The 18,115-nt window shown below is 41.4% G+C and overlaps 1 protein-coding gene across 3 annotated transcripts in view; it reads right to left on the bottom strand.

The window, feature by feature from the left end:
* The window catches only part of larp1 (La ribonucleoprotein 1, translational regulator), a 53,939-nt gene that overhangs the window by 19,622 nt on the left and 16,202 nt on the right, over nucleotides 1-18,115 (bottom strand). For 2 of the 3 annotated variants that reach the window (XM_041952285.1, XM_041952284.1), the window contains exons 2-5: nucleotides 11,224-11,288; nucleotides 9,829-9,894; nucleotides 4,512-4,583; nucleotides 1,200-1,356 (exon numbers count right to left, since the gene is read on the bottom strand). In XM_041952285.1, the coding sequence (XP_041808219.1) occupies nucleotides 1,200-1,356; nucleotides 4,512-4,583; nucleotides 9,829-9,894; nucleotides 11,224-11,288 (360 nt within the window). The remainder of the gene's footprint in view (nucleotides 1-1,199; nucleotides 1,357-4,511; nucleotides 4,584-9,828; nucleotides 9,895-11,223; nucleotides 11,289-18,115) is intronic. The other variant, XM_041952286.1, reaches the window with a different exon arrangement.

Consider the following 18,115-nt stretch of genomic DNA (forward strand, 5'->3'; position numbering starts at 1 on the left):
ATCACCAACAGTGCCTGAAAGCGTATTCCAGTAATTATGTGTGAAAGAGGCTTTTGAAGGAAGCAATGTGGGAAACAAGTTTGTGGAACTGTTCACAACAGCAAGATGGCCGACCTAAATTTTGGGCCTGCCCGAAATCCATCCAACAAAAGTCCCACAGCCACAATGTTGGTCGACTGTGTATTTAACGAAGCTTTGAAAGTAAAACCATTGCCTATCATCGCGATTTTAAAAGCAGTCGGAGGCGACCGATTCGGCCGAGCAGGAGCGTTTACGTAATTTTTGTTTGTTCGGTTGTGTTTTTGGCTTCAATGCTGAGATCAGAGTTGTGAAAGTTCTCCTCATTGATGTTTAGTCAGAGAAGAGACATGAAGAGCTCATCACTTCTACAGCACGTCTGCATCTTAAATCCAGTTAAAGCAAGAAAAGTTATCGTTCTAAACTAAACAGACTTTAACAGAAATGCTTGTGGTCATCAGTCCAAAGTACAAACTCATATGACCTTGTTGTATTCTTCAATGGGGCACAAGACAAGTACGTCCATTCTCCCCAGTTCACAATTTCCAGACCTCTAAAGTGAGCTGGGCATCACTTAGGTTTAATCATCTTAACAGCTATTTGTGTCCATACAAACACACTGACTGTCACAGCCTTTATTTCACCGTTTCCAGGAGCAATTCATCACTTTTTCCAGCTTTGTTTAACTGACGCTGTGTCAAAGTGTTTATCTTCACTTCTGACTTGCTGACTAAAGTCAGTCATACCACTGTTAACAAACTTGGGGCTTTTTTGTGACAAATTAAGCGAATTCTGAAGAACACACGGAGACAAACGATGAGGGAAACAACAGTACGGGAACCACCCAAAGTCATGACTGGGGTGTTTTTAGAAAAAGTGAAAGTGTTTGAGGAGCCAACAAGAATAAAAACTAAACTATTTCCAATAGCCTCTTTAGTGGGTGATATAAAATGCTCGAAAGGGCAAAACAAATACAGATGTGGAGTTGTCTGTTAGCTTGATCCAAAACCCCATTTTACCCACTAACCCACTAAGCTGTGTTATAAGCTAAATGTGAGTTAACATGGCTACAGTTAGCATGCTAACTAAGGCTGGATGTCAACATTTTGAGGTTGAACGCGAAACATTTGCGCCTGTTTGGACACATACGTTAACACGACAACTGTCAGATCCATGTTCACCTTTCTTCTTTGGTCCGTTCTTCTGGGAGTCGTCGTCACCGTTCTTCTCCTCTCCGGAGTCGTCTGACTTGGCCTTCAGGTTCTCCTTGCTCTCCTCGATGATCTCCCTCTTCTCCTTCGACTCCTTCTTGGTCATCGTCGTCGTCTTCTTAGGACCCTGGACAGGAAACAGGTGGAGACAGGCGTTTAGAAAAGAGCTGTAGAAGAGACTTGAGACCTCTTCAAACAAGAGAAGAATTACAGGCAGACGCACAGGAAACGGGAAACTGGCTGAAATTAGTGCCACAGATTCGATGTTAGATGCTCACGGATTCACATTGTTATTTTCTGATTCAGCAAAGTGGAATCTGACCTCAAGACCAAAGTTTGTTTTTGGTTAAAACGTGCACAAGATGACACTCAGGCAACAGGCCGATAGCTTGACCCCTCCCCCCAACAACCGCAGCTTAGCAACGTTACTAGCAGGCACTGTAGCGCTATGCTAGTTTCTGTATGCCAAGCTTTGGATTTCTCAGCATGCTGAAGAGGTGTGCATGGAGCTCAGGTGACAAGAGATACTTGTGACGTGTCTGAACGCATATTGAGACCTTTACAGACGGGCCGTGTTAAAACGAGTCAGCAGGAGACTACGCTATCAGCAGACTCACAAACTTAACATTTGCTTAATTAGCTAGCTAGCTTCCGCTAATAAAAGCTGATAACAGTATTGGTCATTTCAGCCAGCTTGAAATAAGTAGCACTAGTCCACGTCTGAAATCAAATATGGAGCGTTTCTAAAATAAAAAGGGGTAAAACTGTGTAGCAACAGTTGCTAAGGGAGGGGCGGAGCTTAGCGAAGAGTCAATTGTTGCTGATTACTTCATCAGAGCATACAGAGCACTGGACAATTCAACCTTGTCAAGCAGACACTGGACTAATATATCTAGTCTACAAGCATACAACCAACACTGCAAATGTAGCATTCATAATCTGCAATGGGAGCATAAAAGAAAAAAAATGCATGATTGATGTTCAGAATGGGTTTTACATTCACATCAAACTGTTTGAGAGAAGCATTTAAACCATTCATTGAAAGTGCAAATACTACCTCCTCCGGGCCGCGATAAAAGTGACCGGGACAAAGCAGACTCTGCATGCGGTTACAATTTTCATTATCTCGCCTCTTGCTCGGTCTCTTTTCAATGTTTGAGTGCAGTAGAGCAACACGAGTACAACCGCTGTCCTCCGGCCAAGCCTAACGAATACGGCGCACATGAATTGCCCTTCCTGGTTATCTTTGCTCACAGAGCGGATATCTGACTTCATTCAAATCAAACCGAGTTCAGCTGCTCATCCACGCTACGGCAGTTCAGCTATCAGCCACACGCACATCTGCAAAGTCTGACACTCCTGAGGGGTTTGCATACGAGTCGCGCATTGCGTTTGAGTCAAGTCGAGGTCAGTGACAAGAGGTGCGACACACATCAAGGCCCAAACCATTCTGTCCGTGTACACACACACACCCCCACAAACCCTGATGTGATCATGCTTCAAGGTGTCGCAAACTAATCTAATCACACTGAACTCCATTCAAACATGCACTGTAGTTCTAAACATTGTTAACAGTGAGTCTCACTAAACAGCAAAAGAGGCACAAGCCATGCTGTTACACTCACAAACCCCGCACATGGGCAAATTACACCTATTGTAAAACATTATGGCTGTAAAATGGTGTGATTAGACTGATGGGGAGATTATTTTAAAAAGCCGAAGGAACATATTTCACGTCTGACTAAAGGAAGCATTTGTACTCATCCCAGGCTGCAGAGCTTCTGATCCAAGCCCTCCTGACTTTTGGTTACTTGCAGGGTTAAGACCATTAAATCAGTGCGTAATGGCACGCTAGAGCTTTTTAATTTAATTCTCTTTAATCCTTTACACCTGAGATATGAAGTAGGATCCAATCAGGTTACATGGAACATACAATTTCACTTTATTAACACACTTTATGTATATTCAAATATACAAATAGTGTTTCTGCAAAACCTGAGTACTGTTTTAGGCCCTTTTAAGTGTTGGAACACACAACATTGCTGGCTCCATCTTTCTGTTAAAGTCATGGCAATGCTAATGAAAGGACCATAACAGAAAGAGCCACAAAGTTATGTGTAGTCACAGTTGGAGAACTTTTTTTTGTTCTCTCACAGGCTGCATCAGTGATGCAGTTTAAAAACTTGTTTGTTGAAGCCGTGATTAGCGGACATCATGACACTGGCCCCTACTTCTTGATAATAATAATAATGAAATGTCTCATCATGAAATTCATGAATTCTGCTGCACTTCTGCTCTTCTCCTAATTGCTCACATGCTGCAGTTCATGTTTTTTGCTCAAAGTTCATTTCATCCCATTGACATGAATAAAAATCAAACAAACAGTGGAGGTGCTAGTTTGATCCATGAATGCATGAAGCATTTCTTGTATTGTATTTCTTTTATTCACAGGTGTGTGTGAGGTGTGTGTCTAACAGGGGCTGTAGAGGAGCAGGAGAGAGTAACTGCTTTTCAGAGAGGCACCAAAAGAAAATTGTTAAATGTAGATGGGGGTTTACTGAATGCTGAGCCAATATAATATCTACTTTTACTGTGAAAACAGTCAAATATGAAGAAAGTGAATATCAGCAAACCTAAATGAGGAAACACCGATAACGCCGAAATCTGGAGGCTTGTTGTGCAAGTCTGTGTTTCTTAAGAAACTTTCTTGATTTAATCTTGCTGCAAAAGATTTCTTCCTTCATGAGGTGTGATCTGGAACCTTGCATTTAAAGGAGAGGTGAAGGAGGAGGCAGAGGATTAAACAAACTGTGATACAGTCAGGCTTTTTGATAGCAGATTTCAGTTTGGCGGAAATGCTGACATACACCTAAAAACACAGTTTACTATGTTATCCTTGATTTGTGTGTAGATGTGTGTCCTCTCTCTCTTACTGTGCCAAAACTAAACAAAAAAAAATCCTCATTTGAATAATTTGGGATGAACACAGCACTGAGTGTGGAGGAAATGGCTAGCAGTGCTAATGCTAGCAAGCTAAGCTAACTAGCATCCGCTTTCTGAATGGAATACAAACTTATCAGCACAGCGGGTCCTCCCACATGTTGGCTGCTGTACAGGGACAAAGTTTTCTGTTTCCTCACATGAAAACGTGAGCAGAATTCAACGTTCAGTTTGACTTTTCGTAAGCTGCAACTGATTTTGACATTGTTTGGCATTTCTTTGTGTGGTGTCGAGTTTTTAGGTATCAGGCTGCAGGTTTCATGGGCTGCAGGTTGAACTTACAGTGAATCTCCATGAGTCTCTGACCTGCCTGACAGTCGGCGGGCAGGACACGGTCCGTGTCACCGCCTCAATCTGAACAGAGGGAGGGAAGAGCAGTTTAGAGAAGACAATGAGGTGGACCATGATGAACACACACACACACATGAACGAACAAACACGGACACACACACAAACAGTATGTAGGACATGTACACACTGGTGTACAAAGATTAAGCTTGTATGAAAAATCTCTACTGCTAAACAGCTAAAGACGGATGCGAGTAGAGAGTCTTCAGTATTTTACAGTCATCAGCGAGTCCTTCCATGCAGTTATAATCCGGTCATTTTTTTGTAACATATTGCCTCTTTAAAAGCTCTTTTGAGACCACAAGGGCATTACACTTCTTCCTTTTGCCATCAAACACACTGAAAACGGCAAGTGGCTGCAGCACAAGCGGCGGGTAATAAGAAGTGTCTGCTGCCTTCTGAGCTCCCTCTGGGTTTCTTTAAGTACATCCCACGTCATCTCAATAGCTAAGTGGCTAATGCTGTGCCACTACATCAAAACAGGCGTACAGTTTTTTGCTTTGCGTTCTGCACAGATGGGAATAAGAGCCGATTATTTTTAGTGAGGACAGCGAGGTGTGAGATGACAGAAACGAACCACTGAAGGAGATGACAGCATGTAAGGCTCAGGTGTGAGAGGTGGAGTGCGTTTCCTGAATCAGCGAGGACGTGCGGTGTAACGGCTGAGAAAATGTCGACAGCAGTGCTGAGATCAGAGGGATGCTGATTCATTCTTCTTCCACCAACAGGAAGGGACTAATGAAGCTTCTGCTACAGGCGCTTCCACAACCAGAAGGATCCTGAACACGGCTGCAGGCACACAAACCGCTAATCGACACAACAACTCCACACGGACGACCCATCCACTCCAGACACAGAGCAGACAACAGCATGGGGTGAAAACTGATATGACAAATAGACAAACAGCTTGTTGCTGCCGAGTGTGTCCTGCAACACACACTGTCTGAACAAGCATGTGTTGGGATGAGAGGAGGATTGTGATTGGCTTTGCCTACTTATACCTGCTGCAGCTAAATACTTGTTTAATCATGGAGGTGGAAAAGGCAAAGGTTTGACTGTAAAGGCAGAAAATTAGATGACATATACTGTACATCTGATTTCAAAGATGTTAGGACACTGTGTAAAACGTAAAACAGAATGTGATCACCTGCTAATCCTTTCTGACATATACAACTTAAAACAGCACAAAGCAATACTGTATATTTAATGTTTGACCTCACCAGCTTCATTGATTTTTGTAAATATCTGTTTGTTCTGAATTTGATGCAGCAACACGTTTCAAACAAGTCAAGACAGGAGCAACAAAAGACTGTTTGGATCATTCCACAGGTAAACAGGCTGATTGGTAACAGGTGATAGCATCATTATTGGGTATGAAAGGGGCATCCTGGAAAGGCTCTGTCACTCACAAGCGAGGATGGAGCGAGGTTCACCACTTTGTGAACACATGATTGGATAAAAAAGATTACTACATGGACTCAGGAACACTGTTAAACTATTGCTGGTAAACAGTCTGTTTGTTAATAAATCCTGCTTTTATTTACATGTTATACTCCGTCCCTACTGGCTGTGTAGGGATCCCTTCCTACAGCAAATGCACAGTCCTTTGGTGCATTTAAAGTTCAGCTGAAGTGACTATGAGGCTTCAGTAAGATTTCAGACTGAAAAGGCAGTAATGTCGGCAGTTGCCCATTAGATTTGTTTAACTCAGACTACTGAAGCCTCATATTCACTTAGGCTGAACTTTTTTCCCAATGAATTGATTAATTATTTAATCTAGGGCTTTAACTAACAACTGTTTCCATTATTGATTCACCTTCCATTTATTTAATCGAGAAATCGATTGTTTTGTCTGCAAAACTGTGAAAAATACATTTTTCCCCCCACGTGTCGTTTTGTCCGATCAGCAGACTGAAGCGCAAAGATATTACATTTACTATCATAAATGACACAGAAAAGCATCAAAATCTAAGGTTCACAGAGCTTGAGGTGAGATCGTCACATTGCTTACTTTAACTCATTATTTTACAACAATATTAAACAAAGAGAATCGACACACTCAAAGAAGAAGCTGAACCCAACTTGATGAATGATAAACCAATTATGAAGGTAATTCTCTGTTAATTGATAAGTCTGCTAAGCATTTCAGCACAAGATCATTTGGCTCTATGTGTCATGGCGTGGAAATAAACTGTGCAGCTCTTATATTTCTGCTGCCAACTCAACACTCAACGGGCGTGGATGAAGACGTGTTCGTGGGGCTTTAAGGCGTCCCACCGACATGCCACTGGACGGTGTTTTATGCTTAAAGTGCAAATTCATTCCAGTAACAGAACCGTGGCCTCAGATAAACATACTCTCAGTGTCGATATTTTAAAACCTTTAAACCGTGGACAAATCTCAGGTTTAACTTCAACACAGTACCAAACTCTAAAGCAGGACCCTGCAATCAAAGCCCCTCCCTCGAAGCCTGTCCGTTTCCCAGCGTGAACGATCTGTGGAATCAATTTGCAGCTTTAAATGTTACGTGATGGACCCTGAACTCCGGCCCTCTAAGAATAGCAGCAGCACCCATCCAGGGGTGGTTTAATGAAGGGGATCCCTAAAAGGACATCCCTTCCCAAGCCTTGGCCCCCGTCCCAAAACTCCACCCCTCCCCACCTACAATTTCTGCCACCGGACCCGCCGGTTATTCCTGGCACTGATGGTGTGACCCACATTTTCCTGCTCTGGGACATGCGCCCTCCCTCCTGTCCACGTAGACCTGGCTGCCTATAATAGGGGAGGTTACCAGGGTCGCTCTCCCGGTGACACAGTATCACCCAGAGACCACAAATAGCAAACGTCTCTGGGGGGTGATTGACTGCTGCTGTTACTGTAAGGCGACACAAATTAGACCCGTCCCTGTCTGACCGACAGCTGGGGGGGCGAGAGATTTAAGGTAGGGGGTCAGTATGCTGGATGTATAGTTAAGGGTGTTCTGGACACACAGAGCTGAGCTGGTTTAGACCTGGAGTAGAGCTTGAATGCAAAGGTTTTTCCTCATCTAAACGGAGGGTTGAGAACTTGCCCACCATGAACCACAAGGAGCCAACAGAAATGAGAGGACGGAGGAAAAAAATTCTGGCATTTTTGCAGGAAAAATTATTTAAACGATTATTAAATAGCGGTCCTGAACACAAAGACACTCAGTTAACAATATTAAATGGAGAAAAACAGCAGATACTTACATTTGTGAATGTACATCTGAAACTAGCAAATGGTTACTGTTTTGCTTCATAAGTGTCTTAAACAATTATTAAAGTTGTTGATGGCTTTTTTTGTCAATCCATTAACGGACTGAGATAACAGCTCTATGAGCTGCTGAGTGGATGAAAGCGAAGTTTAGAGCAGTGCATTTATAATGATACAACATATGACAAAGGTTTTGATGACTGGTGTTTAACTCCATGATTTCCTGTCTCCATTATGAAGGAAGACGGCCTTTATTCACCACTTACACATTTTCTAATTCTTTGACCTTTGGATAGTTTGGTGATGTGGATGTAATCATAATGGCAACTCCACCATCTTCTGATCCTTACCCAATTTTATGATAGTTTGGTGTTTAAACTTTTATACCTCATTACCTGGATGCCATTGTGCGTATGTGCGTGTGTGTGTAAGATAATTTCCCCAGCATCTATGTATATGTTGAACACACCTGATGATACACCTAAATATACTTTCTTTAATTTTTTTTTTTCAAAATTATACAATGACGTGAGCTCGATTTCAGAGCTGGAGGACTTTGCCTGATCCCTGCTCTGAGGTCAGCCATCTTTGTTTTGTCTCCAAACTCTCCGAGAGGTCCTGCCATGGCGGCGAGCCTGGACTAACTCTGTCCTTTAAAAAAAAGCAACACGCAGTCCTGAGGACACAAAGTCGGGCCAGCAGAAGCAGACTGCTCTGTCTGGACTTGATGTTTAGCTGCTGCGTAATTACAGCCACAACCTCTAAAATACCTATTGTAGAAAACTGAACACATCCACTACAGCAAAGTGAAGCCGGACGAGCTGAGCTGCTCATTCTGATTGGTTTATGATTATTGTAATTTGTGACTTGAAACTACTACGATCCTCTTTTTATAAACACCATCCTGTTTCTCACTCTGTTGCCCTCTGAGTTAAATTAGCCTTTTATATCTGTCTGTTCGCTGGTATTTGACAGTTACAGCCAAGGTAACGAAGTCCTTTCTGCATCTACCTGCTGCCAATATTAAGGATTTTTTGGGACCAATACAGCTCTCATTTAAACTTAACTCTCAAGCATCCAATACTTTCAAAAAATCATTTTCAAGTGGGATTTGGGGCAAGAGGCTAACATCATATAAAGCCGTACTTTACTGCTAAATTACTCTACGCTACTAAAACAGACTAGCTCTATGTTTGGATGTCGGGTGGTAAAAACTTCAATCCACTCTGAGATGGAATAAAATTTCTCCCTGATCCTTCGCCTCCTGATCTAACAACACAGGTGAGGGAGCTGTGGATGGAAACATTCGGTCCGATCTTATTTAAATCCCTCTCGTAACTAAAACCTCGACCACATTTCCTCTTCCACTCGGTTATTTGTCACATTACCGAAGATAAAGATGGCTCAACTTCTGTTTTATTGTGGCTTTAAGGGATTTTTTTACTGATTAAGTCACTTCTAGTCACACTCAGTCCAGAGGACACCTCATCTAACTCGATTATGAGCAAAACAATGAAACCCAGCCAGGTCAAGAGCCACCATTAAGGTGCCAATGTGGACATCTCTCACTTCTGGCTATAACATGTTTACTGCGAGGAAAGGACGCTCTGTAGCCACTTAGTGCAACCATTCCGGTTAAAAGCATTGATCTTAAAACATGAAGGTGTCTGGCTAGAACGGCATCGCTGTACCATCTTTCTGCAGCTAAAATCCACTGTTGCAAAGCCGCAAAGATTCTGGTCTGACCAGCTGACAAAAAGACAAAAACACAAGGCTGATAAAGGCACACATGTGGAATAAAATTTCATTGTATGGACGATTTTCCTCACTTTCATCAGCCTGCTGAACATGTATGTACAGGCAGACATATGGAGATCAAGTTTCACTGCAGCAACTATGCAAAAGTTCAGTTTTCCAAGCCTCTGACAGCGTTTTGGACGACAGACTCCACCCTCATCTCATAAGTGTGTCCCCCGCACAGCTACCTGCCTGTGACTGAACAGACAACAACACCTACCTGCATGTCTTTAGTTGCGATCTCCCCAGGAGTTGGCCAGCTGTTGGCGTCGCCGAAATCTCCGACCTGAGCAACAAATTTAAACAAAAAAAGGCAAAGCTGAATCAATTGGAATCTGGAAATTGTTAGAGCAGGTTATCAATGGAGACATTTACCTTATCACACTCCTTAAGTGTAGATATTACAGAGTCAAAGGTGAGGATTTTACTGCGTTATTGCATTCTATTACTACAGAGGAAAAGCTGTAAAAGAGTGTAAACACAAGATTATCGTCTGAGGAGAGGCTGCTGGCACTGTAGCACGTTCAAATTCTCATTGGTTTTGCACACTTCTCCTCTGTTTGCACCACGTGCTAAACAACAAAACAAATGCCAGGTAAAACCTTGTATTTCACAGCTAGAAAACACATTTTTATTAAAATATGTAAGCAAACAACTGAGCCTGTTTGCACAGGCAGCATCACTCATGAGGCCTTTGGCCCTGATATATCAACTTAATGTGTCAGCTGCAAAATCCTGTTCATAAAACTAGCAAATACACTTCCTAACCTGCCTGCTGCTAGCAGCCAAGGCAACATTTTTTATGCTTAACCATATGTTTCCTGCGTTTTTTTCAATTTCTGTCTTTTGTTTCTTTTTTTTTTTTTTACACAAAGACGTCGTAAAAGTTTGTGACCAAGGTGTGGTTAACAACTCTGGAGTACAACAGCGGAGCGTCACCATCAAAGGTTTGAAGTTGTGAATGAAACGCTTTGGGGTAAAGCCTGGAGAGTCTGCTTTATCTGCCCCGCCATTGGCTCGCCAGGAACTCACATTTGCATTCCAGGAAGTGTGAAGCAAGGTTGCTACACAGCTTGAGGCATGACAGATAAATACCAGCACTCTGACCACACATACCTTCTCTGAGCTCTGAAGAAGCTCTGAACTAATGTTTGACTCATTGTGTATAATTACACAGAGTAAAGGTTGTTTTCTCAATTTATAATCACAGTATGTTAGTATTTACAGTATTAAACAGTGTGCTTCGTTTTGAGGGTCTATAGTTGTCAAAACAGGACATTGTCATTCTAGGACTGTAGCTGTGAATCACATCTGAATCAGATTTTTTTTTAAATCTACGGATAGAAATCAACAGCGTACTGTGACTTTGTACTTAATGGCCTGAAACCCAAGCAAATATAGATGCCTGAAATCAGCTAGATACCAACGTTCAATGTTCATGTGATGGTAAATTATCAATACACAGTGTTTCCTGCATGTTTGTCAGAAAAAAGTCGAATTAATATTCTCTTAAAATGCTAGAATTTAACACAAATAATATTTGCTATACTGATATAAATACATGCATAAAATAGCATTTCTCTTCAAGGACCTTTGACTTCACACAGAACATTACCTTTCCTCCACGTCTGGCTTTGGGGGGGTTCCCTGCTCTCACCACCTTGGCGGGACCAGTAGACTCTGTGGGAACACATTAAGATGGAAGACATTAGAACTGGCTCTGAAAACCATCTGGCAGCAATGAATGACAGGACAGCAGGAAAACGACAGATTCACATCAGGTGAGCAGACCCACAAGATCAAACACAGAAGAGGTTTTTGCCCACATGTACAGACTTGCTTGTCTCAGATTAATTAGTTTTGATGTGTCCATTACTTGCCCTATCTGCCTGTGGTAGTAATCAATCAATAAATGATCTGCCTTTATTTGGCTTTTCCCAAGCTCCCCTTTGCTTCATATGCAGCATCACTTCAGATAAAATGAACCAAAACAGCAGCAACAACAACAAACCAATACCTTAATTTTTCCAAGCAGCAATTCCAGGACTGAAGAATGAAGCTAATGTGAAGTGCCAAAAAAACTGCAGTTCCTCAAATGGCCACTGGAGGTTGGCTCCAAAAGAGAGTCAATCCCCATAGACCTCCATATTAAAAAGTCTACAGCTGATTTCCCCACTCATGACAACTCTTTGAAGGACACATTTTTATACAGCTCACTTGTTTAAATCACATTAAGGCTTAAAGTTATGCGGAATTATGGGCATGGCCACTTTGAGTGACAGTTAGCTGATAGGTCTCAGCAACCAGGCTTCACCCGGCCCACCTCAGCTCCACCCATGCAAGTTTGGCAGAGTCAGCCAAAGTCACAAATCTTCACAGTGGCTCTTCAGAAACCTATGGGTGAAGTCAAGGAGACTACGTCCATGTTTTATACCCTCTGTGGTCCAATCATTACCTTAACCAGGTGGATCCATAACATCCGCTTATCTCAACAGACCGAAACAAAAACTTGCAAATGCAAAACCGCCAGAACACATAAGCAGAACTGGAGCACAGTGATTCAACGTGAAGAAAGAAAAAGTTTTAAGAAAACACAACAGCAGAAATCATCAAGTGGAAGAAATTAGTCAGGTGGATAAAAAACTAACTAAGTCATTCACAGAAGTGGTTTAAAGAATGATTTAGATTTATAATTATCTAGTCTATAAGTTTCAGAAAATAGTGCAAAAAGCAATTATACATTATATAATATTCAGTTTAGAGTGATATAGAAAAGAGAAAAACATCACAGAAGCTGGAAAGAGCAACTGTTAACTCATGTTACCTTTAAATATAACAAACAAGGAGACAAGCAAAACTGCCAATGATTCACTCTCTCTACATTGACTAATTGATTATTCAATTAATCATTTCAGTACTAAATAATCCAATAAAATGAAATTATTTTGCTCGTCTGCCTCCAGCATTTTTCCGTTCTGTATGATTTGGCCTAGCAGCCTGGCCTACTGTTTGTTTTATTGGATCCCCATTAGCTTTTAGCATATCATTAGCTAATCTCCCCGGGTCAAATTAAACATTAGTACAATAATGAAAGCAAGATCCGAGCCAAAACATTAAAAAAAAAAGAGAGAAAGAGAAATTGATGAAACAAAAGCAGCTGATCCTGAATAAATCAATAATAATTACAACAATAAAGCTGTGTTTAAGTACCCAACTCATTCATAAAACCCATGAAAACTCAACATTAGATACAGGACATTTATATTCAGCCATACAGGATGTCTGCTTCAGGTACACGTGCATTTCTTTCTCCAGTGTAAGCACTTATTGATTCTCGGTTAGTATTTGTAACCGCAGAAGCCCTGTACATAACGCTGTGTTATAAAAGGTTAGATGACGGATGATTATTTTTTACTAAAAGTTACAGTTAGCGAAATACGCAGTTAAGTCTAGTGTTTAATAAATGTGGTTAATTGATCTGCCCCGGCATACCTAGTCATGAGTCTTCATAGAAATACACCAACAGACCAGATCTGAAGTCAGAGATCTTGCCTCTTGCCGTCTCTGGCTGAAGTGTCACCACAGTTTGACTACAAGGAGGTGTAAGCGGCTCACAGGGACTTCGTCGAGCCGTTTACGCCAAAAACAAATCTCAGTAAGCTCCTTAAGGATGACCACGCCGAGGGACGAGGCCAGAAAGAGAAAGAGAGAGGGGAATTAAATCCTTTGGCGGACGGCATCACTAACAACAGCAGAGCGCCAGGGTTTCATTACATGAATGTATTCATGAGTGAGAAATACGATCAGCAAACCGGGAACGCCTACAGCTGGAAAATTTACCAAATGTGTCCAATGATAGACAATATGAATTTCTGAGAAACCAAAATCTACTCATATTTAAATTAGCAGTACAAAAACCTTCTGAATCACAAGGAACTAAACTAGAAAACGACAACCAGCAGCCAGAAATTCAGCCAACTGCAGCTGAAACAACGACTTGATTACTACGATTGCTATGATTACTGAGTCAATTACTCAATGGACTCAAGTGGTTTTTTCTACTACTGAATCTAATGGTCATTTTCTTGTTTTAATTAATCTATTTGTCAATGAAATGACAGAGAAATGTGCAAAATGTCTGTCTGACCTATAGCCCAAAAACCAAAGATATTCAGTTTAATATCATGTAAGACAAGAGAAAGTAACATATCCTGACATGTGTATGGCTGCAACCAGGTAATGTTATCCAGTTTTGCTTAAAAAAACAATTATTCAATGGCCTAAAATCATTACTGATAAGCAATTACTGATTACTTGACTAATTAATGAAGCCTTAGACTGAAATTTATTTAACATTTTAGGTCAATCAAAACACTTTGCATTTTCTTTTTTCAGATTCTCAAAGTGAAGATTTGCAGCTTTTCTGTAATTCTAAACACACATCTACTTAAATTATTATTATGCTTGTGTGTGACACACAGCCGCCTGCTGAGCTCCTCCTTTCATCAGTAACGTGTCTTCATTGTGTGTTTTTGTGTTTACACACACAACTCTACTGTATATCTGGAGCAGACCGCGGCTGCAGTGTGTTCACATGTCAGGGTTTCTTCATCAGCTTATGTTGGGGCACAACAATTCTTCACATTCCTGAGACTAGAAACTGAGAGAAGGAAAAGCATAAATAACAAAAGGTCAGGCTGAGTAAAGACGCGGCCATGGCTCGACAGAAACCGACGAAAAACCTGAATTTCTTGACTGGATTTGACAATTACTTCGAATCGCTGAAGGCAGCCAAACCAAGCATAATATTAACTCACATTACCCTGTTAAATCAAGCCAGAAGTGTACCGGGATTAAAAAGTTCAGAATCTAACTTTTTCTGGCCCTCAAATAAATAAATAATTAAATAAATCGCTGCTTTCATTATTCATCCCTGCTAAGAAGACCAGTGGGGGAGATTAGTGCAAAAGCCCCATCTATACTGTGTTTTCTTACGTACAGTCACACAATCTTTCGGGCAAAAACTGTGACCAAGTGGAGGTCACGTTTGCAGAGAGCATGACTGCACAACCGCACTGAGAGGCCGGTTAGGCAGAAAGAAGCAAAATAAGGCTCTAAATGGCAGCAGCTTTATAGAAATGTTCTCCATGCACACAGAGTAAACCAATAACAACTTACAAGAGACAGAACTGTGCCCTGAGCAGCAACTACAGAGAGCACCATCCACAGAAAGCTGCACTCAGCAGCACGGGTTATTGATCCAGCTCATCAATCCTCTTCAATCTCCGTTTGGATTGTTGTCATATTATCTTACACAGCATGAACAGAAACAAAAATCATATTATATTCTCTGGTCTGAATGCTGGTTGTTCTGAGGCATTTTGAGCGCAGATAAGGGCAACAAAAATGTCACAGGAAATGCTTCATCACCTGAACAGCAACATAGACAGAAGTGCAGTCTTACAGTCTTACAAGTCTTACAGAGAGCTCCACTAATTTTCCAACGCACTCTTATCAAAGTATCAAAATCAATGCAGCAGACTCATTCAGTACATCAGCCTTCCTTGTTAAAACCAGGCGCCTACAACACCCACAATGCAACTTGGCCACTGACAGATCATAGATTCAGGTGTGTTATGCTAGTAGCGGCTAATGTAGTGTCTAGCTGCTAGCCTCGAGCTGAAATGAGGTCCTACAGAGATCTGGTAAGCTTGCACCTTTGTAATCATTCACAAATATTTTCCATTTTTAAACAGGTGGTGCTTCAGACCCATCGAATGCTGACTCAAGTGACATCAAATACAAATACAAATCCCCAAGACCTGCAAACAGACTCAAAATCAGTGGAGTTAAATTTAGAGCAGGCTCCAACTCAGAAGCAGTTCTTGATACCCAACACTATACTGCAAAGCTGACTCGTGTGCCTCTCATGTCTATAAGCGTCCTTTGGTATCTAAGAAATGCAACTTATGTCATCTACTCACATCACCTTACGTGACCTCTGAACTTTACACTTGAACTGTGTATTTAGTTTGCAGTCATGCAGTCGAGAAATGGTTTAACAGAGATTTAACTCCAGCTTCCTGACACTGCAGTTTTGACCTTTGCTTCATTTTGTTTGCTCAACTGAGTCACAGTCTTGTTCTCCAGGGATTTCACACAAGTTTGAAGGTAGAAATCCTAACTTGACACAACGTGTAATTTTTGTTCCTCAGTTGTTTCTCTAACAGACAGTCACAAACAGTGACAAAGGAATTCAAAGAAAAGACAGACAGCAACAATTAAATATTTGTAGTGCATCCTGCTTTAAATACGCAACTATTGTTAATTGCGAACAGTTACAAGAAGATTTTTTTATTTTGCAGATACAGAGTAATGGGTGCAGATTTACTTCCTGTTAGATTTAATTCTTTAATTGCACAAAGTTGAAAATAAATTACAGATATCCACACAGTCAGCCACCCATTTATTTTAAATGAGGATTCTCAGGAAAAAAATGTTAATAAATTGATTGCCATCAATTAAAAGACATTAAATCAAATGTAGATTTTGTCTTTTAGTCGATGAGTTTTGTACATCTTGTCTTGTTCCTGGTACTGTGCCGTTTTAATCTGGTCTATACAATGTTTGTATAAAGAGGCCGCGTGAACTAATTCAACACTTGTGCTTTGTGGAGCTTACAGCTCAACTTCTTAACCTGCCTACATTTTACTGTTAAATAAAAGCTTCTTATAACCTTGTGCTGTTTCCAGTGGTTAAACTCAACAATTCACACTAAATGCTACACTTAGCGCTGCTTCGACAGCCTGCTGCTTATCCTAATCATGGCCGATGACGTCACATGAACCTATAATTCAGCCAAAAAATAATAATAATAATAATAATAATGATGGATGGGAACAAAAGGAGTTCTCAAACCAGAGTATCAAAGATCACCAAATTTCAAGACTTTCAAGACAAAACCTAACCTTTGCAGAGCTAAATACCTGAAAAATCACAAATGTTCTTCAGCCTCCACTGACACTGACTTACAAGGAGTTTCCTACATTATCCTGAACATACAGCCACATTTTGGCCATTTAACACACATTAATAGGTCATAGGGCAACAAAAACTCCTGGCCCCTCTCAGCAGCCTGACGTAGAGACTTTGGCCGGGGCCACTTTGCACAACTTTGTGCTAAATTAAGTGAAGGAATCAGCAAGAATTCCTCAAGTATTTATCCGCTCTTATCTGCTTAGTTTGAGCAAAAAGTGTCAGCAACGGCAGTGTGAAAAGTTTCAAAGATGAAAATCACACTGCTGCTTACAGTGCATGACAGAGCATGTTTAACAGGCAAACACACACACACACACACTGGGTGTCAGATTTACAGCCTGACCATCAGATCTTTCATTGAAATGCCCCAACGTACCGCTGTATCGATTTCCTCTGAAACAGATTTTGAATACCTGTCACAGGAAGTGGGACAACTGATAAAACGCTTACTCAGGAGACTTTTTGCCTCGTCATCATGACAGAGGACTCACACAGGCTCTAAAACACACATATAAAATATTGTCTCTATAACATCTCCACACAATAACAGGAAAAGCCTTTTTATGCTTATTTGTATTTCTAGTGATTCTCAAATTGAAGACACCAAATCTCTGACCTGAATTTACAATCATTTGAAGTCAACTGGACCACTTCTTCTTTGTAAAATGTGTCAACTCAGCTCCTGTCCGCATCACACCTGTGGGGGTGACACTGCAACTTTTTACACAACTGCCGTCTGTAATTGCAGTAAAGCTGCAAAAGTCTTTGGTTGGTCCATTTAGTCAAGTTTGCTTCAGATCCTTCAAAACCTCTTCTGGGAAACTAACTGCGAGCGCCACCGGCCCTGCATCAAACACGACTGGGTTCTCCTTTCTGAAACGTTATCAGGCACGTAATGGAATTATGTAGTCCTTCAACGAGTGGACAAACAGCGGCTGTTCAAAGATAAACAGCAGGTTTGTCGAGCGCTGCCACATTCTGCTGATCAGCTGAGCCATGCGCCACGATTCCCCCACTAAGGGCATGTAGGCATCAGTCACAGGGCGGATCAGTGTTCAGTGCATATCACATGATATCAGATGATAGTTTAAGGGTCAGAGCAGAGTTTCCCGGGGGCCATGACGCCTGTCGCTCCCCAGGCAGTCACAGTTAGTGGTGCATTCACATCTGGTCCACATGTACTGTGCATTTCTTCATTCACAAAATCCTGTGCACACAAGCTTTGTATTCGAAAAAAATCTCCATCCATACAAAAACACAACTGAAATGCTGTTAAAGAGCACGCCAAAGCCATGTTAGCCAATCAGAAGCCTGGAAAAAAGCTACCACCTGCTGGCTATCTGCAAGGAGAGGTTTGATGGGATGACCCACCTTTGCCATAGTAACCAAAGGAGGTACAGCTAGATAGACACCTGTCTGTTATCTCCATTTAGTGCTTCAGTTCGACATTTCCTATATTTCACGTTCTC

Source organism: Chelmon rostratus, chromosome 14, assembly GCF_017976325.1.
Source record: "Chelmon rostratus isolate fCheRos1 chromosome 14, fCheRos1.pri, whole genome shotgun sequence".
NCBI lineage: Eukaryota > Metazoa > Chordata > Actinopteri > Chaetodontiformes > Chaetodontidae > Chelmon > Chelmon rostratus.